The 25,246-nt window shown below is 44.5% G+C and overlaps 1 protein-coding gene across 1 annotated transcript in view; it reads left to right on the top strand.

The window, feature by feature from the left end:
- Positions 1-25,246, top strand: part of SLC49A4 (solute carrier family 49 member 4) — a 138,440-nt gene that overhangs the window by 49,866 nt on the left and 63,328 nt on the right. The window contains exons 3-4 of the mRNA XM_033944637.1: positions 5,626-5,891; positions 16,368-16,497. Of these exons, the coding sequence (XP_033800528.1) occupies positions 5,626-5,891; positions 16,368-16,497 (396 nt within the window). The remainder of the gene's footprint in view (positions 1-5,625; positions 5,892-16,367; positions 16,498-25,246) is intronic.

Raw genomic sequence — 25,246 nt, 5'->3', positions numbered from 1 at the left:
TTTGATATCTTCAAAGCTTTTTCTCAGAATTATGTATATAAAAGGCCTCGGTTACAAAAGAGACTCAGATTAAAAGAACACTGCTTAGCCTTTTTCTCAGAGCTCTTGAAAAACATGAAAAAAACATTTGGTTTTGTGGATTATATATGTGCAGTACTTAACTCATCAACAGATTTTAACCTTTCCTCCTTATGCTTCATGATCAGTGATGCCTATTCATTGTTAGAATAGTTTTGTATACTCAATGTTTGTCATTTCAGGAAAAAAATCAGTTTCTTATTGGCTCCCCTTTAGCTCTTGTTCAAATTGTAAAGCCATGACCATGGTCTATCTTTCCATGTTCTCACTATGCTGCCCTTTGCATATTTGCAAAAATGCAAAAAGTGGAACAAAAGATCTGGATGACCAGGAGACTTTTAGTCCAAAACTTAAGGTGCGCTAGCGTTTTTAGCGTTTGCACGAAATTACGCTATACGCTTCTAGAATAACACAAGTGAAATCTACTCCGGCTTATTCCCAGCCTCCACCCAGGAAACAGCCGCAACAACAGCACCAGCAGAAACTCCAGACTCCTGCTGTAGCTAAGCCTACTCAGTCTTTTTGACAATCTAGATCAGAGCATAACGTCCATCTTCATGACTCAGTCCTCTGCTCTCCCCATCGGAGGTCGCCTTCACCATGTCTACCAACAGTAGAAGCACATGAAATCTGACCTCTAGGTTCTTACTATCATCACAGAGGGATACTCGCTTCAATTTCTTCAACTTCCACCAGATCTTCCTCCAAAAGAGGTTCCTTCAAATGTGTCACAACTCCCCCCTTCTTCTTCAGGAGGCTCAGGCTCTTCTTCGCCTCCATGCCATCCCTTGGCCCAACGGGACACAGGGTATTATTCCTGTTACTTTCTGGTGCCAAAGAAGACAGGAGATTTGCAGTGTATTCTGGACCTCAGAGCTCTCAACCAATTTCTTGTCAAAGAAAAGTTTCGAATGCTCTCTCTTCCAACCCTGTATCTCCTGATGGATCACGAAGATTGGTTATGCTCCCTAGATCTCAAAGAGGCTTACACTCATTCCAATTCTTCCAACCTCTCGCAGATTTCTGAGATTTCGGGTGGGGAATCTTCATTTCCAATATAGAGTCCTCCCTTTCGGGCTGCCATCATCTCCCAGGGTCTTCACCAAATGCCTGGTGGTGGTGGCTGCAACCCTGCGGACGCAGGGTCTTCAAGTCTTTCCATATCTGGACAACTGGCTCATCAAAGCCTCATCACAACAAGAGGTTATTGTAGTGACCCAAAGAGCGACTCGCAAAGAGGTTATTGTAGCGACTATTTTGTTTCTACAAAGTCTTGTGTTTGAGATCAACTTTCCAAAGTCCCAGCTCCGCCCCTCCCAAACTCTACAGTTTATTGGAGCCATCCTGGACACTGTTCAGCTGAGAGCATTCTTACCTCAACAACGTCAGGATGCTCTCGTTCACCTTTCTCAACAAGTATCTTCCCTCACGTCAATCTTGGCAAGACACATGATGGTTCTTCTCGGTCACATGGCCTCACAGTTCATGTGACTCCTTTTGCCAGACTTCACCTCCGAATTCCTCAGTGGACCTTGGCATCTCAGTGGCAGCAGGCTTGCGAACCACTCTCAACACATTACAGTGACTCCTTTGTTGAGACAGTCTCTCCACTGGTGGATGCTCTCTTCCAATCTTTCCAGAGGTTTGCTATTTCACATGCCCCCTCATCAGAAGATTCTCATGACAGATTCCTCGACATACGCTTGGGGGGCTCGCCTAGATGGTCTCCGTATTCAAGGTCACTGGTCCAACGCAGATCGTTGATGTCATATCAATCTGGAACTCAGAGCAATCTTCTATGCTCTGAAAGCTTTTCAGCATCTTCTCCATAACAAGGTAGTCCTCATTCGAACGGACGATCAAATCTCTATGTATTATGTAAACAAGCAGGGAGGAACAGGATCTCTCCCTCTTTGCCAGGAAGCTCTGAATCTTTGGAATTGGGCAATTTTTATTTCCTTGGATGTAGACAGCTCGCAGCTTCCTGCAAGCTGTCTACATCCAAGGAAATAAAAATTGTCTGGCGGACAAATTGAGTCATCTCCTGCAACCTCACGAATGGACACTCAATTCCTCGCCTCTTCATCACGTTTTTGCTCAGTGGGGAACTCCTCAGATAGACCTCTTTCCCTCTCCCCATAACAACAAACTGCCTCAGTTCTGCTCCAAGATATACTCTCCTCACTGCCTCGAGGCAGATGCTTTTCTTCTGGAATGGGTGAATCAGTTTCTCTATGCTTCCCCCCCCTCCCTCTCATTCTCAAGACTCTTATCAAACTCAAGCAGGAGCATGCCACTATGATTCTGATAGCTCCTCAGTGGCCCAGACAACCATGGTACTCCCTTCTACTTCAACTCAGCACCAGGGAGCCTCTGCTTCTACCAGTATTTCCCTCTCTGCTTACACAGAATCAAGGGTCTCTGCTTCATCCTAACCTGCAGTCTCTACACCTAACAGCTTGGTACCTCTCAACCTAACTGCCGCTCTACAGTTTTCTCAATCTGTACAGGACATTCTAGAGGCTTCCAGGAAGCCTGTCACTTAGCAGTGTTACACCCAAAAATGGACTAGATTCTCTGCTTGGTGTACCATTAATCACAAGGAGCCGCAATCTACCTCCTTGTCTTCGGTTTTGGATTACCTGTTGCACTTATCTCAATCTGGCCTCAAATCCACATCCATTCGAGTCCACCTCAGTGCCATTGCTGCTTTTCATCTGTCTATCGAAGGGAAATCCCTGTCTGCTCATCCTGTGGTTTCCAGATTTATGAAAAGACTTTTCAATGTCAAACCACCTCTCAAGCCGCCTCCAGTGGTTTGGGATTTCAATGTTGTTCTTGCTCAATTGATGAAGCCTCCCTTTGAACCAATGGCTTTGGCTCATCTCAAATATCTCACTTGGAAAATAGTTTTTCTCATTGCGCTTACCTCTGCTAGATGGGTCAGTGAGCTACAAGCTTTAGTGGCAGATCCACCTTTCACAGTATTCCATCATGACAAGGTAGTTCTCCGTACTCATCCTAAATTCTTACCTAAAGTGGTTTCAGAATTTCATCTCAATCAGTCCATTGTACTTCCAGTGTTTTTCCCAAAGCCTCATTCTCATCCTGGAGAAACTGCTCTTCATACTCTGTACTGTAAACTGTGCTTTGGCTTTCTACTTGCAATGCGCTCAACCTCACAGAACTGCTCCTCAACTTTTTTTCTCCTTCAAGCCTAATAAGTTGGGGCATCTGGTTTCCAAGCGAACCATCTCCAATAGATGGCTGCTTGCATCTCTTTCTGCTATGCTCAGGCTGGTCTCCCTCTGCAGGGTCGAGACACGGACCATAGCGTTAGAGCTATGGCGGCGTCTGTAGCTTTCCTCAGATCAACTCCTATTGAGGAAATCTGCAAAGCTGCCACTTGGTCCTCGGTTCATACATTCACCTCTCATTATTGTCTGGATATTTTCTCCAGACGGGATGGCCATTTTGGCCAGGCAGTTTTACAACATTTATTCTCCTTATTTGCCAACTCTCCCACCATCCCATTCTGGTTAGCTTGGAAGTCACCCACATATTGAGAATATGCTGCCTGCTTGTCCTGGGATAAACCACAGTTACTTACTGTAACAGTTGTTATCCAGGGACAGCAGGCTGATATTCTCACAACCCACCCACCTCCCCTGGTTGGCTTCTTAGCTAGTTATCTGAATTGGGGTACCTCAGAGGAGACGCGCGACCTACGTTCGGCAGGAAGGCACTCGCGCATGCGCGGTGCAGCACTCGCAAACTTTCTGAAAATTCTTCAAGCAAGTCTGCTTGCGAGGCTGTCCATTTCGGGGCTCCGTGGATGATGTCACCCACATGTTGAGAATATGCTGCCTGCTTGTCCTGGGATAACAACTGTCACGGTAAGTAACTGTGCTGTATAGAAACTATGAACCTAAAAACTTAAAAATATTTCTGAATAATTAAGAATTAGAAACCTTGAAAAATCTGTACTCTATACAGCAGTAGCTATAAAGCAGTATAAGTGCCATGCTTCCCGTTTCTCCTAAACTTTCCTTCTCCTTTATCTCCTCTGCCACTTACCTCCCCTTTTGTGCCCCTTTCTAGCTTCTTTCCCTTCGTTGCCCCTTTTTAGCTATCTCCGGCCTGCTGTTCTTTCTCTCTCTCCTCTATGCTGTAACATATTCTAATCTAATCTTCTATTTGTGCATCGCTTATACCTATATAGGCTCAAGGCGACTGTAAGAGGGGAGGGGGAGAAAGAAAATGGAGAGAAAAAGAGCTGCTCCATACAGTGATACAGGGCATCAGACTTTTTGCTGTGCCATACTTTGCCCTCGTTCTGTTTGCTTAACCTATTTGCTTGCACGTTCTCTTCCCGTCCCCCATGGCAATGGCATTTCCCACGTTTTGATCAGGAAGAGCCATGCATATTCTAATAAGTGGGGCGTGTGCAGATAGGATCATTTGAGAAAAGTTTCATGCTTCCACATATGATCTAATGTTCTTCAGTGCTTGGCTTGCTAGTTATGATTTTAATTGCCAGTTATGACTGGAAATGTTGCATCTTTCAGTACAATAGTTGCCTAAAATACTGGCTATTTGCCATTCTGATGTTTTTGGTTAATTTCTCCTGTAGTCATTATTTGAAAGTTGTTGTTGTGACTATTGCCTTGTGTTATAAAGCAAAATATTTTGCTAAAATTTATATTTATCAATGTTTCAAAGTTAGACTATTGCAACTCTCTATAAAGGAAAAGCTCTTAAAGAAATACGTCGACTATAACTAATTCAAAACACCACAATTAAGATTATAATGAATAGGAAAAAATTTGATCATCTGACACGTCTTCTTAAAGAAGCTCATTGGCTTCCAATTGTTCACAGAATCTCCTACAAAATAGCAATATTAACACTCAACATATTAACAACCAAAGCTCCATCATTTTTAGAAAGGTACATTATTCCATATATTCCTACTAGAAGTTTGAGATCAGAGGACAAAAACCTTCTAGTAATTCTATCACTTAATATAATAAATACAAGACAAGATACGATCTTTGCAGTTACAGCGCCCAGAATATGGAATTCCTTACCATCATTTATTAAGGAAGAAAAATCACTAAGTAAATTTAAAGGACTGTTAAAATGCTGGTTGTACAAGGATGCTTTGAGACCTAGTTACTGGAGTCTCTATTGATCCCATTTGTTGCTTAACTCATTAGTCCTCTGTCTTAGGCTCTGAGAAATGGAATTTAAAAAAAATTCTTAACTTTCTATTATACTTTTATCAATACTTTTAATATTTCTTACCCTCCGTTTATATTTTCCTTGTATGCATCCTTTACTATACTTATTGTAGTTCTCCCTACGTACCCTTATGTATTGGTACGTCAGGTCCGTTTGTGTTGGTTTTAGTTAATAATTAAGACCCTGTTTTAAATTGTAAATCGCTTTGAATTAATGATATTGCGATACATCAACATTTTAATAAAACTTGAACCTTTGAAACAGAATGTTGTTGCATTTACCAATCAATTCTTGTCTTCCCAGGCTTATCCATGCAGGACAGCTATTAAATGGATTGGGTGGTCCAACTGTGATGAATGCTGCTCCATACCTTTCTACTACTTGGTTTTCTCCAGATGAACGTGCCACAGCAACAGCTATTGCATCAATGCTTAATTACCTCGGTGCAGCATGTGCGTTTCTGGTTGGGCCCCTGGTGGTTCCAGCTCCTAATGAAACAGCACTTTGGCCAGCATCTCCTAGGCATATTGGCTTTATCAGGGATCATATAGAGGCTGTAATGTATGCAGGTATTGTGAACTTTATTTTATTAATGTAAATCATTGAGATTTCCTCTGGTATTTGATTGTCTTTGGTCCTAACAGATATTTTAGACTGTAGCCTTTTTATGAGCCATGTTAAACTGGTGTGCCAGTGCATAGTTTTAATGTAGGCATTTTCCTATGTGTGTCGCTAAATTGTGATAAGTGCCATCGTTTTAGTAAACCTGACATTGGTACTGGGAACACACTTTCCCAAACAGTGCATTCGTTTTCCTTACTAGGGCACCATGCAATCGGTTCATAGTCATTCGCGCGTGGGACTTCAACGCGCCAACGTTGCAACGCAGACAAATCGGCGCAAGACCCCAGCGCGTCGCCTAAAAAGTTACTTTTAAAGAGCTCCGACGCGGGGTGTAAGTGGGGAACCCCCTACTTTACTTCATACTCTTCGCGCTGCCATTGGGGGGGAGGGTGGCAACCCCCCACATTATAGAGAAAACTTAACTTTTTCCTAAAAATCGGGAAAAAGTTAAGTTTACTCTATAATGGAGGGTTCCAACCCCCCCCCCCATCGCCAGCACAAAGAGTATGAAGTAAACTGGGAGGGGGTTCCCCACTTACACCCCGCGTCGGAGCTCTTTAAAGTAACTTTTTAGGCGACGCGTTGGGGTCTTGCGCCGATTTGTCCGCGCTGCAATGTCGGCGCGCTGAAATCCCACGCGCGAATGACTATGAACCGATTGCATGGTGCCCTAGTAAGGAAAACGAATGCACTGTTCGGGAAAGTGTGTTCCCAGTTTCAATGTCCCATCACCCGTGCAATTACTATCCAGAACTGCAATCTTTTAAAGGGATAAAGGGCTAATGCACTAAACACGGTTGCTAAGACCTTATGAGTTGCTGTTGGCTGATTTTTTTTTGTGTGTGTGTGGGGAGAGGGCAATTTTGGAACAGCGGTCGATGTTCCAACAAGTTTCCATGCAAATGATTTGTTAGGAGGTTCGCCGTAATCCTGTCCTATCAGTCGCTCTGAGAGCAATACATGCACAGAGCCAGTTTGGGAAAGCTTGAACAGCGGAATGGCCCCAAAGAAGCCTCCTTACCACTCAGCTATTGGGGCTTTTTAAAAAAAATTTTTATAATGGCATGTGTTACACATTCACAATATCTACCCCATGACTGATTCTAATATTTAAATAAAACCTAATGTATTTGCTCTCTTCATTGACCTGATAGAGCAGTGGTCTCAAACTCAACCCTTTTGCAGGGCCACATTTTGGATTTGTAGGTCCTTGGAGGGCCTCAGAAAAAATAGTTAATGTCTTATTAAACAAATGATAATTTTGCACGAGGTAGAACTCTTTATAGTTTCTAAATCTTTCCTTTTGGCTAAGTCTTAATAATAATATTGTAATTTATAGCTAAAGAGACATATGATCAAGAAACAGTTTTATTTTATTTTTGTGATTATGATAAACATACCGAGGGCCTCAAAATAGTACCTGGCGGGCTGCATGTGGCCCCTGGGCCACGAGTTTGAGACCACTGTGATAGAGGGAGCATAGCTTTTTGAAGCTACGCATTTACACTGAGTTAGTCTTGTATCACCTACCCTATAACCCTTATTTCTAAATAAAAATGTATGGATACTAACCAGTTATTGTCCAGCTATGCGTATATTTCTGCAAATGTGTTAACAGAATCTGGAAAATTGGTTTTAGAATTTTCCTAGTAATAATAGGTCTTAGCTATTAACCATGAGCATTATAGTTTCATTACTTGCCCTCAGCTAAGAGAAGGTTCAGACTACAAAAGATAAATTGCAAATGAGATTTCATAAAGTAGTCAAAAGGTGTGAATTCTTCCATTGAGAGCATCACTCGGATCCTTGTAGGCTATTAACATTTAGCAGATAACTCCCTCCATTTTGTTATTGTATCCTCCCTGTCTAGCTCTGGAGATAGATCTGTTTTTAAAATCTGTTCTTTGTTAAGGCAGTGTACTCTGCTTTTTCTATTTTCCAGTTAAAGAACTTGGTGGCTTCAGAAACAAATCTAAACACAATAATGAGCAAAATGGATATAGAAGTGTTTTTACCTATCATGTGTATTAAAAAAGATTCAGAGGCCTGAGATGCCCAGGTTTTGGCCCTAAAAAAAAAGCCGCTTGGATGTTAACATAACATAACATAAGATAAGTATTGCCCCTGTCGGGTCAGACCAGAGGTCCATCATGCCCGGCAGTCCGCTCACGTGGACCAAAGATGTGATAATCGCTAGGCACCAGATCTGGACTGTAAGGAGGATGTGGGAGATGTTTAACATAGAAACATAGAAGATAACGGCAGAAAAGGGCTACAGCCCATCAAGTCTACCCACTCTGCTTACCCACCCCCTGTCTATGCCCTAATGACCCAATTTCCTTTTCTTGACCCTCGTAGGGATCCCACATGGGTATCCCATTTATTATTAAAGTCTGGCACGCTGTCTGCCTCAATCACCTGCACTGGAAGCTTGTTCCAATAATCAACCACTCTCTCTGTGAAGAAATACTTTCTGGTGTCGCCATGAAATTTTCCGCCCCTGAGTTTGAGCGGGTGCCCTCTTGTGGCCGAGGGTCCCTTGAGAAAGAAAATATCATCTTCCACTTCGACACGTCCCGTGAGGTACTTAAATGTTTCGATCATGTCTCCCCTCTTCCTACGTTCCTCAAGAGTGTAGAGCTGCAATTTGTTCAGTCTCTCTTCGTACGAGAGACCCTTGAGCCCCGAGATCATCCTGGTGGCTGTCCGTTGAACCGATTCAATTCTGCGCACATCTTTACTGTAATGTGGCCTCCAGAATTGCACACAGTACTCCAGATGAGGTCTCACCATGGCCCTGTACAACGGCATTATGACTTCAGGCTTTCGGCTGACGAAACTTCTATTGATACAACCCAATATCTGCCTTGCCTTAGATGAAGCCTTCTCCACTTGATTGGCAGTTTTCATGTCTGCACTGATGATTACTCCTAAATCTCGTTCTGCTGAAGTCCTAGTTAAAGTTTCTCCGTTCAAGAAGTACGTCCTGCATGGATTTCCGCTTCCGAGGTGCATGACCTTACATTTCTTAGCATTGAAGCCTAGCTGCCAGGTTGAGGACCAACTTTCCAATGTAAGCAGGTCCTGCGCCATATAATTCTGTAAACTGCATTCACTTACTATATTACATAGTTTGGCGTCATCGGCGAATAGTGTTATTTTACCTTGAAGCCCTTGAGTCAGATCCCCTATGAATATGTTGAAAAGGAGTGGACCCAGGACCGAGCCCTGCGGCACTCCACTGGTCACCTCCGATGTTTTAGAGAGGGTACCATTAACCACCACCCTCTGAAGTCTGCCACTCAGCCAATCATTGACCCATGCAGTTAGTGTCTCTCCTAACCCCATCGATTCCATCTTGCTTAGCAGCCTGCGGTGTGGGACACTTTCAAAAGCTTTCCTGAAGTCCAGGTACACGACGTCCAAAGACTCTCCCAAGTCCAACTTTCTTGTTACCCAGTCAAAGAAGCTGATGAGATTGGATTGGCAGGACCTACCCTTGGTGAATCCATGCTGACTGGGATCCCGAAGATTCCCTTCATTCAAGATCGTGTCCAATTTGCTTTTAATTATTGTTTCCATGAGTTTGCACACTATTGATGTGAGACTCACCGGTCTATAATTCGCAGCCTCTGCCCTGCAACCCTTTTTATGCAGAGGAACGACATTAGCTAATTTCCAGTCCAGGGGAACTTTCCCCTTACTTAGGGAGAGATTGAATAGCTCAGCCAACGGTTTCGCCAGGACATCGCTCAATTCTCTGAGCATTCTTGGGTGCAAATTGTCTGGTCCCATGGCTTTGTTCACCTTGAGTCTTGCCAGTTCACTGTAAACTTCACCTGGTGTGAACTCAAAATTCTGAAATGGGTCTTCTGTGCTTTGTGTTGCCTTCAACTGGGGATCATGTCCCGGTGCCTCACAGGTGAAGACTGAGCAGAAGTATTCATTCAGTAGTTCGGCTTATCAGAATCTGCTTCCACGTAACTTCCGTCCGGTCTTCTAAGGCGTACTATCCCGCCTGTGTTCCTTTTTCTGTCACTAATATACCTGAAGAAGGATTTGTCCCCCTTTTTAATGTTTTTTGCCAGAATTTCTTCCACTCGAAGTTTTGCCTCCCTAACTGCCATTTTGACCGCTGTAGACCTGGTCCTATATTCTACTTTTGCCTCTCTTTTCTCCGTGCGCTTGTAGGAGAGAAATGCTTTTTTCTTCTCCTTAATGAGGTGCGAGATCTCCGCGGTGAACCATTGGGGTTTATTGTTTCTTTGTAGTTTATTTACTGATTTTATGAAGCGGCTAGTTGCTTCATGTATGGTTGATTTCAGTGTTAACCACTTAGCTTCTACATCATCGGTGTCCGCTTGGTCCTGCAGCGTCTGATGGACGAAATCTCCCATGCGTGCGAAGTCTGTGCCCCGGAAATTGAGTACCTTTGTTTTCGTGTTTGATCTAGGGAAGCCTTTCCTAAGGTTGAACCATACTATATTGTGGTCGCTGGAGGCTAGCGTATCTCCTACTGAGACCTCTGAAACGCTTTCCCCGTTGGTGAGTACCAGGTCGAGGATCGCCTGGGCCCTAGTGGGCTCCGTTACCATTTGTTTGAGACGTGCTCCCTTTATGGAGGTTAAGAGCCTCCTGCTACCGCTGGTTGTCGCTGAAAATGAGTTCCAGTCTGCATCAGGCATATTGAAGTCCCCTAGCAGTACAGCTTCTCCTCGTAGAATGATATTCTCTATGTCTTCAATTAATTCTGCGTCCATGTCTTCCAGTTGTCTTGGGGGTCTGTAAACCACACCTAGATAAAGGCATTTTTCTCTGCCTCTTGCCAGGTTTACCCAGAGGGACTCCCCGGTGTATTTGACATCTGTGATCCTGGTGGTTTTGATGTCCTCTTTAATGTATAGAGCTACCCCCCCTCCTAACCTGCCCTCTCTGTCCTGACGAAGTAGATTGTAGCCCGGTATAGCCATATCCCACCCATGTGAGTCCGTGAACCAAGTTTCAGATATTGCCACCACATCTAGGTCGGCATTCCTTATTTCAGCCTCCAATTCTAGAATTTTGTTACCTAAACTGTGTGCATTGACATACATGGCCCTCCATATCTTGTGTTTGCTAAGTCCCTGTGAGGCGTATCCTACCCGAGTCGGTGTGACTCCCAAAGAACTGTTTGCAATGTGGGTACTTACCTTGGACATGGAAGCGGAGTTTCGACTCACCTCATCAGGATAATTCCTTTCTGCACTAATATGTGAATGGGTACCCTCCCCCGACTTACCTAGTTTAAAGCCCTGTGAAGCAGGCGGGCTAGTTGGTGTCCGAAGACGTTCTTACCCCTACTGGTCAGATGGAGTCCGTCTGGTCCCTGAAGTCCTTGTAGCGCTTCCCCATGGTTTAGGAATCCGAAGTTCATATCCCGGCACCATCCCTGTAGCCACTCGTTCGTCCTCAGGATACGTTCATCTCTGGCTCTTCCCTTGCCTCTAACTGGGAGGATCGATGAGAAAACCACCTGCGCTCCTGTCTGCTTCAGCCTCTCACCCAGTGCTCCAAAGTCTCTGGTGATGGTCTCCGGTGTGTTCCTGGCAGTGTCGTTGGTTCCTATGTGGACAAGAAGCATAGGAAAGTGGTCTCAGGGCGTGAGTAGTCTATCCAGACTGGCGGTGACATCTCGTATCCTGGCTCCAGGCAGACAGCAGACCTCCCTAGATTGCATATCCGGTCTGCAAATTGGTCCCTCGGTGCCCCTCAGAATGGAATCCCCGATGACTATTACTCTGCGCTTCTTTGGAGGGAGCCGGTCAGTTGTCCCTGAAGATGGAGCTGGGTGTTGGGCCTGCTCCTGTTCCTGCTCCTGTTCCTCATCGGCAGTTCCTTCCTGAAGAATCTGGAATCTGTTCCGCAGGACGAGTTGAGGGGTTGATGTATAGCTGCCCTGTTTGTAAGAAGAAGGAGAAGATGAAGAGATTGAAAAAAAGGGGGGGGGGTCTCCTATGTTTGCCCGTGGAGGAGGTCACCAGCTGCCAGGAGTCAGTGCCGCTAGCAATTTCCTGTATCCCAATTGTTGGTTTCAAAGCTGATGATTTGGGTGTCTCGAGAATGGACTTGTCATGGGCCTGCTCGGTGATTTGGGACAGCTCCTGGACGACTCCGTCGATGTAGGCCTCGTCCTCTCGGATGCTTCTCAGGCGTATCACCTCCTCCCTGAGGCTCCTTAGTTCCTGCATGAGATCTCCATCCAGCTGCGCAGCCTCCTCTGTCTGTGTAGAGACTGTAGTGTAGCGCTGGGGGATGATCTCGGTCTGCACAGAGACCTCTGTCCACCGTCCTGGGTCTTCCTCCTTCTGCACGCAGTCTGTGGTCGCTTCCTGGATCCCCATAGCGACTGGAATACTGGTCTTGATTGTAGACTTCGCGCTTCTTGTCCTCCCTGCCATTGCTGAGTTGTAATTGAGGTCTGCCTGTCGGTAAGGAAGAGAATTAGGAAAATTAGAAAAATCTGTCTGTGAGCAGGTGTGAGATTTTGAAAGTTAGGGTGTCTGAGAGTTGGAAGATTGGGGTATCTAGTGCTTGAAAGATAAGGGTGTCTGAGAGACTGAGAGTTTGAGATGTCTGAGAGGGTTGCTGTCTGTGAGTTAGTATGAGAGCCTGTACGATTAGGGTGAAGGGATAGTGTGTTTGAGAGGTCCGCTTGTTGCCCTAAGGTATCGTTGTCTTATGTAGTTTGGCTCTTCTTAAGGCTCTTCGCAAAGGCGCTCTCGCTAAGGCGAGCGCCTTTGCTGCTCGCCGCGCGCCGAATGGCTGCGTGCCGTTGGCTCGTCCCCTTTTATGGGGGGAGTTTGGCTGGTGATGTCAGGGGTGGGCGGAGTTAGCTCTCACCTCTTCCCCTGCTAGCACCGCCTTCTCTGCTCCTCTCTCTGCTTCTTCCTGCTAGCACACTCTCCGCTCACTGTTCTGTCATGTGCTCAGAACTCTGCTACCATGTGCTCAGGACTAGGCACAGCTCCTACAGTCTCCCTTCGGCTGGCCTTGCACTGTGAACTCTCTTTGTTTCTTGAAAGCCCTAAGCCAGTGGTTCTTAACCTGGGTTCGACCGAACCCCAGGGGTTCGGTGAGTCAGTCTCGCGGGTTCAGCGGAGGTCAAAACACCTCCGACTCATATAGCGCTTCGGTCACGTTCAATCATCTATCAGTTATTCAGTGTTGAGACTACAGATGTCAATGATGAATACCTCGATGAAATCATTGAAATTCAGCAGAGCCAGGTTCAACAGCAACTCTTCAGAACAACAACGCTCTCAACGTTTTGGTGTCAACAATTGGTAATGTACCCTGTTATTGCTAAGAAAGCTCTGGAAATTTTCATACCGTTTGTTACAACATATCTTTGCGAGCAATCCTTTTCGAGGATGCTGGACATAAAAACGAAGAAAAGGAACAGACTTTGTTGCGAAAATGACATGAGAGTGGCACTTGCCAAGGTAAAGCCGCGCATTTCTGAACTGGTCTCTGAGAGGCAACAGCAGAAGTCACACTGATTTGCAGTAAATTTCATTATTATGTCATTATTATTCGAAATATAGGAGAACTTTTTTGTTTTCAAAATTGATATTATTTTTTCCTTCACTGTATGCCTATGTTTTGAATTTGTAAAAATCATATTTTATTTTTCCAATAAAGAAGGGTTCGGTGAACACGCATATGAAACTGGTGGGGTTCAGTACCTCCAACAAGGTTAAGAACCACTGCCCTAAGCACTTGGACTTCACTTCCAGTCCTTGAGTACCCCTACTGGATGTTTAAATATTTGCTTTGTAACACAGGTTGGTCTTCACACCTGGCATATAAAGAATGACTAAAGGGGGAAATTAACCAAATAAAATGGAGGTAGTATCTATGCAGATCTCTCATGCATATTCATTAGGGAAATCTTAAAAACTTGACCTGTTGGTGGCCCTCAGGGAAATGGGTTATGACCAAAGCCTTAAGCAATTTTGTCATTATGTGGATGACTGTTAGATTTAATCAGGCCAGCCCTGGCACAGTGATAGGTGCAGTATATTGATGACAAGGTTCCAGGTTCTATTCCCAAGTCATAGTAACACAGTAGATGATGACAAATGAAAGCCAAAATAGTTCATCTGGTCTATTTAGTAATGTGGTAGGGCTCTTAATTCTGTAGGCCACTCTGAATACTTTCATTCAAGACTAAAGATGGAATTCAACGGAAGGTACCCCCTGTCAACTTAGATGTGCCAAAAATGTCATTCCATTGCTGTTTTGAGCTAAGATGCCACTTTGTGCCTGGTTCTCATCTTACCATTAAAGCATCCTTTGCATTTTTCCCTAGCCTTTTAGAATGTAATCACTACTTTTATTTGCACTAGCTCCTTTGGGAGGGTACCTTTTCTGATTCTGCTTCCATGTTCATATCATGTTCCCTAGGTCTACATCTTTTTTTTCCTTCATAACTATCAAACAGTTAAACAGCTGTATCATATCTCTCGTATCCCTTCTTTAGGATATAGATATCTAAGTCCTCGAGTCTCTTCTCTTTATCTTCTCAACTCCACTTAAGAGTGACGTTTTGTGTATGAATTCAGGGCCTCTTGATGGAACTGTGGTGTGTGGGTCCTGGTCCAGTAACCAGAGCAAGTACATTCAGAAATACCCCCATGTGAAACTTAACTAATGTGTGAGGCTTTGCAAGACCCATCTACTACTATTAATTATTTCTATAGCGCTACCAGATGCACACAGCGCTGCACAGAGTCACAAAGAAGAAGAAACAGTCCCTTTTCGCAAGAGCTTACAATGTAAACAGCCTGGATACAGTTGAGGGGAACGGTTAATCAGCTGGCTGGATTGGAGGGCAGAGAAGTAGGGTTAAGGATTGAAGGCTATATCAAAAAGGTGGGTTTTCAGTCTGCTTTTAAACAAAAGAAGAGAAGTGGCTTGATGGACAAACTTGGGTAATTTATTCCAGGCATAGGGGGCAGCTAGAATTGGCAGTTGAAGAGAAGGGTAAGAGCGACTTATCTGAGGAATAGAGTTCTCTGGGAGGCATATAAGGAGAGAGAAGCGAGGGGCAGCAAAATGAACACACTTGTAGGTCAGCAATAAGATCTTGAACTATATGCGATTGCAGATCGGGAGCCGGTGAAGTAACTTAAGGAGAGGGGTGACATGAGCTTAGCGAGGTTGGAAGAAGATGAGTCGTGCAGCAGAGTTTTGCACAGATTGCAAGAGAGAGAGGTGACACTGCGGGATACCTGTTAGAAGTAGATTGCATTAATCTAAGTGTGAGGTTATGAGAGCTTGGACAAGAGTCCGGGTAGTATGCTCAAAGAGGAAGGGGCGAATTTTGATGATATTGAAGAGAGAGAAGCGACAGGTTTTTGCAGCTTGTTGGATGTGCATCAGAGCCTTCAGTGCACGTACTGTGCTGTGATGAATAGAAAGCTGAAAAGCCAGAAGCCTTACCTATAAGAAATATGAGCACACCCCTGTTTACCTCCTGTGTCTGATGGCTAACAAGTTCTTAGATGCTGCGTGAACAAGCTAGCAAGTAGCTGTGCTGAGAAGTGCTTTTCAAAGGTGAAGTAGGAGGAACAGTTTTCAGGAGGACAAAGATAGATGAGATTCCTGTTCCAAGTGTGTGTGTATATATATATATATATATATATATATATATATATATCCCCTTTTCTGGCTGTGGATGTATGTTCCTCCATACACTAGGAGCCTCAGTTGGTCAGGGATACCCAGCTGACCCTGACTGGCTGGCGAGCAGAGCCACATGCCTTGGGACCACAGCACAGACAGAAGAGGGGCCATCTTTCTCCCATAGCTAAATCATTCGTAGACGATCTGATTCTGGCTCTTTGTCTCATACATATATGTATGTCTGTTGAGGTAGACACTTGTGTATAGGTTTCAAAATTTATGAATTATTTGAAACTTAGAAGTCAGAGTAACCATTACATGAGCCAAATCACAGCTTCAGCTTTCTCTCCCTTCCCTTCCTCATATGGCCACTGTCACACTATCTCTTCCTTCGCCGTTCCAAAAGTGCTCTGCGCTGGCATGGATCTTTCCAGTAGAGGCCTACGCTCACATCACTGCATCCCATCCTCTTTCCTACCCCCCAACAGGAAATGTATCTCACTATAGAGAGGAATTATTTTGAGGAGGAACGCACTTACAAATTTGCAGCCTGCTAGAGTTTATTTGTGTAATTCTAAGACCCCCCCTCAACTTTGGAGCATGATGAAAGATGGAAATTTTTATTAATAGGATCTCTGTTTAAAGGGCATCTTCCTTTGTGGAGACAGTTGCTTTATTTTTATTTTTTTTTATATAACAGTTCTTTTATAACCTTTTTTTAAATAAAATCCATTCCCAACTGTCTTATTTCCTAGAGTTTGGCATAGTCTCTCTGGTATTTACGGCAGCCCTGGCCTACTTCCCTGCTCGCCCTCCAGTCCCACCCAGTGTGGCAGCAGCCAGCCGAAGACTCAGCTACAGGAGTAGCATTTGCAAGCTGCTAAGGTACTTATACTACAGCTCTTTGTGTCTTACAGTCCAAAGCGATGTCTGACTAGTAGTATAGAATACAGAAATAAAAATGAGGCAAGTTTGTGACCATAAAATGGGGATGATTTTATATTTTTCCTGCTCTTTTAAGGCTATAATCAACTTCCTAAACCAGACATGTCAAACTCTGGCCTGCAGACCAAATCTGGCCCGCGGGGCACTGAAATTTGGCCCACCAGACAATTTCCAATTTCCCCTAAAGCTGGCCCACCGGTACAAGCGCCGCTTCATTTGTAGATTCATGCCGCATCATCTGTAGGTTCAAGCGGCCTGCAGAGGATCGCTGGTCGGCAGTAGCCTCAGCTGCATGTTCCCTCCCCTCCTCTGATGTACAGGACTGCATCAGAGGGAATGTGCAGCTGAGGCTACAGCGGCCTGCTAGAATCGCTACTGCTGACCAGCGATCCTCTGCAGGCTGCGTGAACCTACAGATGATGCGGCATGAATCTGCAGAGTCATGTCCAAAGCAGACTTGCAGCTGAGGAAAGGTATTTTGGGGCTGGTGTTCTTAGGAAGTTATAATTTAGTCAGGCAAAAATCAAAACAAAATGATATATAAATATTTAATATAAAAGTGTTAAGAGGTATGATATTAAATAAGCTTGACATATTTCATGTAATCCCACCATTAGTTAAGTACAAGTTTTTTCATCATTTACCCCAAAGTAAGTGAATAATTATGCAACATTAAATAATGCACTTATCTCAGCTCAGTTAACAATCCTGATAATGGTGTTTCAGAAACAGCACAGCTTTGTCTTTTTAATTTATTTTGTTTGCTTCAAAGAGCTGACGTGGGGTTGGAGAGGTTGAACCCTATACTTCTACTAAGACTAAGGGATCCTTTTATAAACGTGCGCGTTTAGTGTGCGCTAAATCGTTTAGCGTACCTTAATAAAAGGACCCCCTAAGTATCTTAAAAAAAAAATTAGGAGGGTGGAGTTGGGAATTATTTTATAGGATATGTTATAATATGTTATATAACATGTGTATATTTCTATTTCAGTTGAAAATGAGATGAAGGGTGGGTGGTTGGGTGGGGTTTTATTGCATTACTAGATTTTTATGTGTTAGATATTTTAGTGCTATATTGAAATTACTTGTATAATGTATTTTTGTGCATTTGTTGTTCAATTTGAAAATGAATAAAGATTTAAAAAAAAAAAAAATTAGTACCGCAACTTAGCCTTTTTTTCCCCAGATTTCGACCCCTTATGTGATTGAGTTTGACACCCCTGTCCTAAACCATGGGACTGGTCCAAGTTTCTTCAGTTGTAACCTAGAGCAGTGGTTCTCAACCCTGTCCTAGGGGACTCCCCAGCCAGTCAGGTTTTCAAGATATCCCTAATGAATAGGCATGAGAGAGATTTGCATATAATGGAAGTGACAGGTATGCAAATCTCTCTCATGCATATTCATTGGGGATATCTTGAAAACCCAACTGGCTGGGGGGGGTCCCCTAGGACAGGGTTGAGAACCACTGACTGAGAGTAATGTTTACTGTTCTGTCACTTAGGCAATTGTGCTTATTGGGCTGTTACTGATTGGTGTCGGTCTCTGGCCGCCTTATTTATTTATGTAGCAAAGCTTGGTGATTTACAATGGTAAAATAAATACCACAAAGTTGCATCAAAATTATTTTTTCTCTATGGCAAGGGTGTCAAAGTCCCTCCTCAAGGGCCGCAATCCAGTCGGGTTTTCAGGATTTCCTCAATGAATATGCATGAGATCTATTTGCATGCATTGCTTTCAATGCATATTCATTGGGGAAATCCTGAAAACCCGACTAGATTGCGGCCCTCGAGGAGGGACTTTGACACCCCTGCTCTAAGGGGTCATTAACAGACAGTGTTTAATATGATATGACAGTATTCTCTTATAATATTTTTCTGAATCTGTTTCACAATTGAGATGAGAGGTGGGAGTGAGTACTTGGGCCATGTCCTAGTGCTCAGCCACCTCTAATCGCAATAGCAGGGATATAACTTTGCTGTTTTTTTGTTGAGTACTAGGTTCCGTAAATGCTGTACAAAGTAAACAGGAACAATGTTTTAGATTATAGGATGTTTTGCCCTAAAAATATGGACATTTGAAAACATTATTTAAAAATTGGTTCCCTAAGACAGACTGTAGGGGGGAAGGGGGAAGAAAATTGCTTTGAAACAATCTGGAACCTGGTTTTGATCTTTGAGTCTGTTTTGTCACGCTTCCTCTGATTGATGACCCGGTATATAAAGCTAAGGTTTAGTTTAGTTTGTTAGCAGTAAACCTTTTTCCGTGTGAATGCCATGAGATTCGTGTGACAGTTCTTACTTAATTTCTTGGGCCGAAGATGCTAACACTCAGATTTAATGGCTTTACATTCCTGAGAATGTTGATTATGAACCCTTTCAGTGGACAGTAGGTCTGTGTTTTGTATAAAAGCAAATTCACAGGTGCTTAGATTCACTTGTTTGCAATAAGTTTCTGGCTTTGTCTAGGACAGGGGTGTCAGTCCCTCCTCGAGGGCTGCAATCCAGTTGGGTTTTCAGGATTTCCCCAATGAATATGCATGAGATCTATTAGCATACAATGAAAGCAGTGCATGCAAATAGATCTCATGCATATTCATTGGGGAAATCCTGAAAACCCGACTGGATTGCGGCCCTCGAGGAGAGACATTGACACCCCTGGTCTAGGATGAGTACAGAAGTGTCTCTCAAACTATCTTTTCACTTATCACTATTAGAAGTCTTTACTCAAACTTTCTTTCGCTAACTTATATTATGTATGTTAACTTGTAACCCGTTCTGGGCTCATTTGGGAAGATGGGCTAAAAAATTGAATGAATGAATGAATGAACATAAGAACATAAGCAGTGCCTCCGCCGGGTCAGACCATAGGTCCATCCTGCCCAGCAGTCCGCTTCTGCGGCGGCCCAAACAGATCACGACCTGTCTGAATCACCAGAAGGGGCTCCCTTGCCACCTTGGTTTCTCATTGAAGTCCTATCTTCCCATCGAAGTCCTAACCCTCCGGTCTTGCACATGCACGACCTGGTTGGGTTTCTATACTTATTACCTGGTTAGCTTTCTGTACTTGTTTTACATCCCAGCTACTCCCTCAGTATCCCACGATCCCTTTATCCCTCAGGAATCCGTCCAATCCCTGTTTGAATCCCTGTACCGTACTCTGCCTAATCACTTCCTCCGGTAGCGCATTCCAAGTATCCACGACCCTTTGGGTGAAAAAAAACTTCCTTGCATTTGTTTTGAACCTATCTCCCTTCAGTTTCTCCGAATGCCCCCTCATACTTGTTGTCCCCTTCAGTCTGAAGAATCTGTCCCTATCCACCCTCTCTATGCCCCTCATGATCTTGAAGGTCTCTATTATATCTCCCCTGAGCCTCCTTTTTTCCAGAGAGAAGAGCCCCAGCCTATCCAACCTCTCGGCGTATGGGCAGTGTTCCAGCCCTTTTACCAGTTTCGTTGCTCTCCTTTGGACTCTCTCAAGTACCGCCATGTCCTTCTTGAGGTGCGGCGACCAATACTGAACGCAGTATTCCAGATGTGGACGCACCATCGCTCGATACAATGGCATGATGACTTCCCGCGTCCTGGTTGTTATGCCCCTCTTTATGATGCCCAGCATCCTGTTGGCTTTTTTCGAGGCTGCTGCGCACTGTGCAGATGGCTTCAGTGATGCATCCACCAGCACACCCAAGTCTCTCTCAAGTCTGCTGTCTCCCAACAATGCCCCCCCCCCCCCCCAATTTGTAGTTGAACAACGGATTCTTTTTCCCTATATGCATGACCTTGCATTTTTCCACGTTAAAGCGCATTTGCCATTTGTTTGCCCAGTCTTCCAGCTTGTCCAGGTCCCTTTGCAGGTCCTCACACTCCTCCCTGGACCTAACTCTGCCGCACAGTTTGGTATCGTCTGCAAATTTTATAACCTCGCACTTTGCCTCCTTTTCCAGGTCATTGATAAATATGTTGAAGAGTAACGGCCCCAGCACCGATCCCTGTGGCACACCGCTCGTGACTCCCCGCCAGTCAGAATATTGGCTCCTCACTCTGACCCTCTGCAGTCTACCCGACAATATCCGATGGGTGATTTTTCATTTTAGAAGCAAAACCCTTTGGGTTTCTCTAAGTGCTTTTGTTCTTGCTTTTGTAGATCAGATTTGTTCAATGTACTTGTTAGAATATTTTTTTACAGTCTCATTTACTGCACTGTGATAACAGTTTATGAAACTCAAGCAGTTTTACTATTTTCTCCCATTAGTAGGCAATTAGCAAAAGTCAATAGACTGTATAATGTAGCTTGATGAAAGAATACAACTCCAGTCTATTGCACAGTAAAATAGCTGAGAGAACAAAAAAAAGCAAAATAACATAATAACATAAGAATTGCCCCTGCTGGGTCCGCTCACGCAGCAGCACCTAGGTCAAGACCAGTGCTCCAAATGAGTCCAATCTCACCAGTTTAGCAAGAACTTGTCCAACTTTGTCTTGAAACCTTGGAGAGTGTGAACAGTCTGTCTTTATCTACTAAGTCTTTTCCCTTCAGTATTTTGAATGTTTCGATCATGTTTCCTCTTTTCAAGGGAGAAGAGGCCCAGTTTCTCCAATCTCTCACTGTACTACAACTCCTCTAGCCCCTTAACCATTTTAGTTGCTCTTCTATGGACCCTTTTTAAAGGGAAGAGGAACATGATAATTTTATATAGGCTGGGTAGAAGATGTGACCATCTAACTGAGTGTACTTAAATTTTGGAAGCTACAAGGAAGGGCCACACAGTTTATAAAATAACTGTATCTCAGCAGAGTGCAGATGAGAAGGTGAGAAAAGAACTAGCAGAGGAAAATGAAGTGTAAAGAGGGTAGAGAATGACACGGGGGAAAAATTTATCACCGTTCCCGCCCCGTGCCCATGAGCTCATCCCCATCCCTGCCCCGTCCCAGCAAGCTCAGTCACCGTCCCTGCGAGCTCAGTCCCCGTCCCTGCTCCGTTCCCGCAAGCTCGGTCCCCATCCTCACAAATTGTCAGATCCCACCCGCACAAGACTTGAATAGTTATGATTTTATACTGAACTTATTTAATTAAAGTGTAAAAAGAGACTATTCTGTACAGTTGTCATTTTGTAAAGACAAATAATACAGAGCAAGGATCAACCAAACCCCTGTCTCCCCTCCCTTTCATAAATATCCTCTCCGCTATTGTGAAAACTGAACAAACCAAATTATTACAGAATGCTACATAGAAAAATCAAGCTAACAGAATACTTCAGTCACTCATGGCAGGAATAGTGTTAGGGGAGGTCAACTGCTCCCTGGTAAGAGAGAGAGCCCTAAGCCAGCTGGAAGCTAAAGAAGCACAGCCTGGGCTTTGCATTTCCCAGTTATGTCTAATATCAGCTCTAGCAGCATACATATTTCAAATCTGAAATATTCTAATCACAAAATATAAAATAATTTTTTGACCTTTTGTTGTCTGGTAATTTTATTCTTCAAATCACACTGGTTTCAGGCTTTGGTTTTGGGTTCCTTCCGTCTTCATCATGGCATGGCTGGCTCCTGAAATTATAATAGGCCTAAGAGGAGCTGGGGAGGAGATGACACGGGTGCAATTTTTTTACCACAGGAGCAAGACTTTTCACCGCTTCCACGGGGCGGTGAAAGGTCTTGTCTCCATTCTTGTGGTAAACCAGTTGCAAATGTCCTCATTACTGCGGATTTATTGCAGTGACCACGGTTTACCGCGGTAAACGGTCCCTGTGTCATTCTCTAAAAGAGGGGTACTACTTATGACCATCTCTCAAGCTAATCTGCAGCACTAACCAGTAATCCAATCAAACTAGGTTCCTTCAACTCTTCAGCGAGTTACTCAAAAAATTAGAATAGAATTTGTATGAACATAATTTTTACATAAATTGAGGGCTCATTGTATGAAAACATATTTCAGTGGTTCTGCCATAGTAAAATGTTTGGGTATCACTGCAGTAATCCATACACCAGGTCCCAAAAGCCATGTAATCTGAGGCTTAGTTTTATTCAAGTACCCATTTATTTTATGACTGGGTGTGTACTTGAATGTGTTATGTCTTTTATGTATACCTTTTTTACCCTTCATTATGAAATGGCACTGAGAGGGTAATTAAGTAACAGGCATTAGCATTTACAGGCTGTTTTGGCATTTATACATGTACGTATGTGTGCATAATTGATAGAATGCCACATAAGCACTATTCTGTAAATAGAGCATATTTTCAAGGGGGGTACATGTACACGGGTGGAGCTCAGTCTTGCAGATTACTGTAAGCCAGGGGTGTCCAACCTTTTGGCTTCCCTGGGCCGCATTGACCGAAAAAAATGTTTCTGGGGCCACGCAAAAGCTGCAGCAAGACAGAGGAAGGAGCCGGCAAGACAGTAAACACCCGGGGGGCAGCAGAGGAAAACACTGCATCGCCCTCGACCGGGGCCGCCCAAAATACTTCACGGGGCCGCATGTGGCCCTTGGGCTACAGGTGGAACACCCCTGCTGTAAGCATAAGCATGTATCTGCAGCTTTATCACTGGCAAAAGTGTGAGTTTAAGTGGTTACACTAATATTCTATTTTTTTTAAAAAATAGACATTTCCATAGTGTCCATCCCACTATTCCAGACCAGTGAGATACTTATGTCCATCGCCCAGCAGTTAGAACACACATGAAGAGCTGAGAGATATATAGGGACCTAGCCAACCCTCAGCTCCTCTATATTTTCTATCTCCAAGCAGGTGGAAGGACATAGCTTCACCTCTGTGCTCTAGATAGGCCTCTCCTGGTCCAGTTGGTGAACTGGCACTCAGTTTAGCTCTTGGGATTAGGCCCATGTGTTTGGTGGTGTCATCCTATGCCTCCTGACCTGCCCAGGAGCCCCTCCCTCCTTAAAACTCTGCTGTCGCTTCTTAAAAAAAATTAAAACCAGAACAAACAAGGAGAAATGGAGTTAGAGCTGTTCTGGGCAAGTAGTCAGAGCTTGGAGATAAACCTGTGGGAGGAGTCTGTGGTGAGCCCTGCTGCAGCGCAGACTGTATGGGCATTCAGGCCACCCAGCTGGCAGTGGGAGGGATTCCCTAGTCTGGCGATCGAAGGGCCTATTACTGCTACGCAGCAGCAGTTTCATCTAGTGGCTGCCTTTAGGGATTCCCTGACCAGCAGTCAGAGAATTTCCCTGAACGGTTGACAGAGTTTCCCCTTTCATCGAAGCCAAGGCTGTTGCAGCTTAGCAACTCAGGGACTCTGCGGCGGTTGGAGGGTTCTCCGAGTCATCAAAGGAAGGAGATCCTCAATTGACTGAGCCTCTGTCAGTGTGACATTGCAGCTCAAGTACGGGATTCCCTTTAAAATGCTAGAAGACACAGGAGTTTTCCTGACAACCAGCGCCTTGCAGCCTAGTCAAGTCAGCTCTGGCGGAGTCGATGAAGTCCTGCACTCGATGCAAGGCTCGGTGGGAAGCCTCAGGGTAGTGCCCCTGTAAGATAGGGAAGGTGCGGAAGGAGAAGATGGGTGAGTCCATGGCTGTGGACTACCTGCAGCAGCAGCCAGCATCACTGCCCTCAGGTTCGGGGGAAGGGGAGCTTCTGGAGATTCATCCATTTTGGGCCCCTGTGGGGAAGCAGTTGCTCAACCATCTATGTCTGTAGGGCTTTCAGGTATTCGTTCTTTTTCCGTGTTGGGCTGAGGATTCCCTGCAGGGGTCAATGTTCTCTCCTGAATTTGTCCTGGTGTTGCACAAAGCTTTTCTGCTGAAGCAGACGCAGGCTGGGTCGTCCACCTCTGCTTAGCCCTTCGGGGCGCTCTTTTATGTCCTTGCACCAAAGCAATCCAGGCTGTTCTTCCAGAGATGGGCGGAGACATATCTCAGTCCGCTTCTTCTGCGGCATCCTCTATTGGCTCTGAGGAGGCATCCATTTGGGAGTCTGTGGAGGATGGGAAGCTCCCATCTAGAAAAGGGGACTACTCTAAAATTTTGAAACTATTCCAGAGAAAGGAACTCAGTTCCCTCATTTTGGAGGTGTTGGCAGTGCTCTCCATTGAAGATCCGTCTGCTACAGCACCTTCCACACACAAATCATTGCCTAAGGCATTTCCGTTGCATCCTGACATTCAGGATTTAATTGCGGCAGAGTGGCAAAATCTGATATGAGCCTGAAGGTGGGTCGAGTGATGGTTCGGCTCTATTCCCTTTTACCAAAGGAAAAGGAGAGATTCCAGGATGGATCTTGTGGTGTCAGCAGTGCCCAAGAAAACTACTCTTCCAGTGTAGGGTAGTGCTGCTTTCAAAGATCTGCAGGATAGGAAGATTGAGCATCCACTGAAACAGGCCTTTGAGGCGACAGCGCTGGGTTTCAAGCCTTGGTCTGTTCCTCATACTTGACTTGAGTGTGCCTGGAATGGCATCTCTAGTCACCGCAACAGGACCCGCAGCTTTCAGAACAGATGAAGGCTGGGTTGACCTACATAGTTGATGGTGCCTATGATATGCTCCGTACCTTTTTGAGAGGAATTTCCCTCACAGTAGTGGCTCCCAGGCAACTGTGGTTGCGGAACTGGGCAACGGATGCAACCTCTAAGGCCAGACTTGTGAAGCTTCCCTTCATGAGTCAGTCCCTCTTTTTGAGGAGAACCTTACCAGTTTGGTCAAGGAGCTAGGGGAGATCAAGTGTCGGCGTTTTCCT

Source organism: Geotrypetes seraphini, chromosome 5 (genome assembly GCF_902459505.1).
Source record: "Geotrypetes seraphini chromosome 5, aGeoSer1.1, whole genome shotgun sequence".
NCBI lineage: Eukaryota > Metazoa > Chordata > Amphibia > Gymnophiona > Dermophiidae > Geotrypetes > Geotrypetes seraphini.
This window is presented reverse-complemented; position numbering and strand designations above follow the sequence as displayed.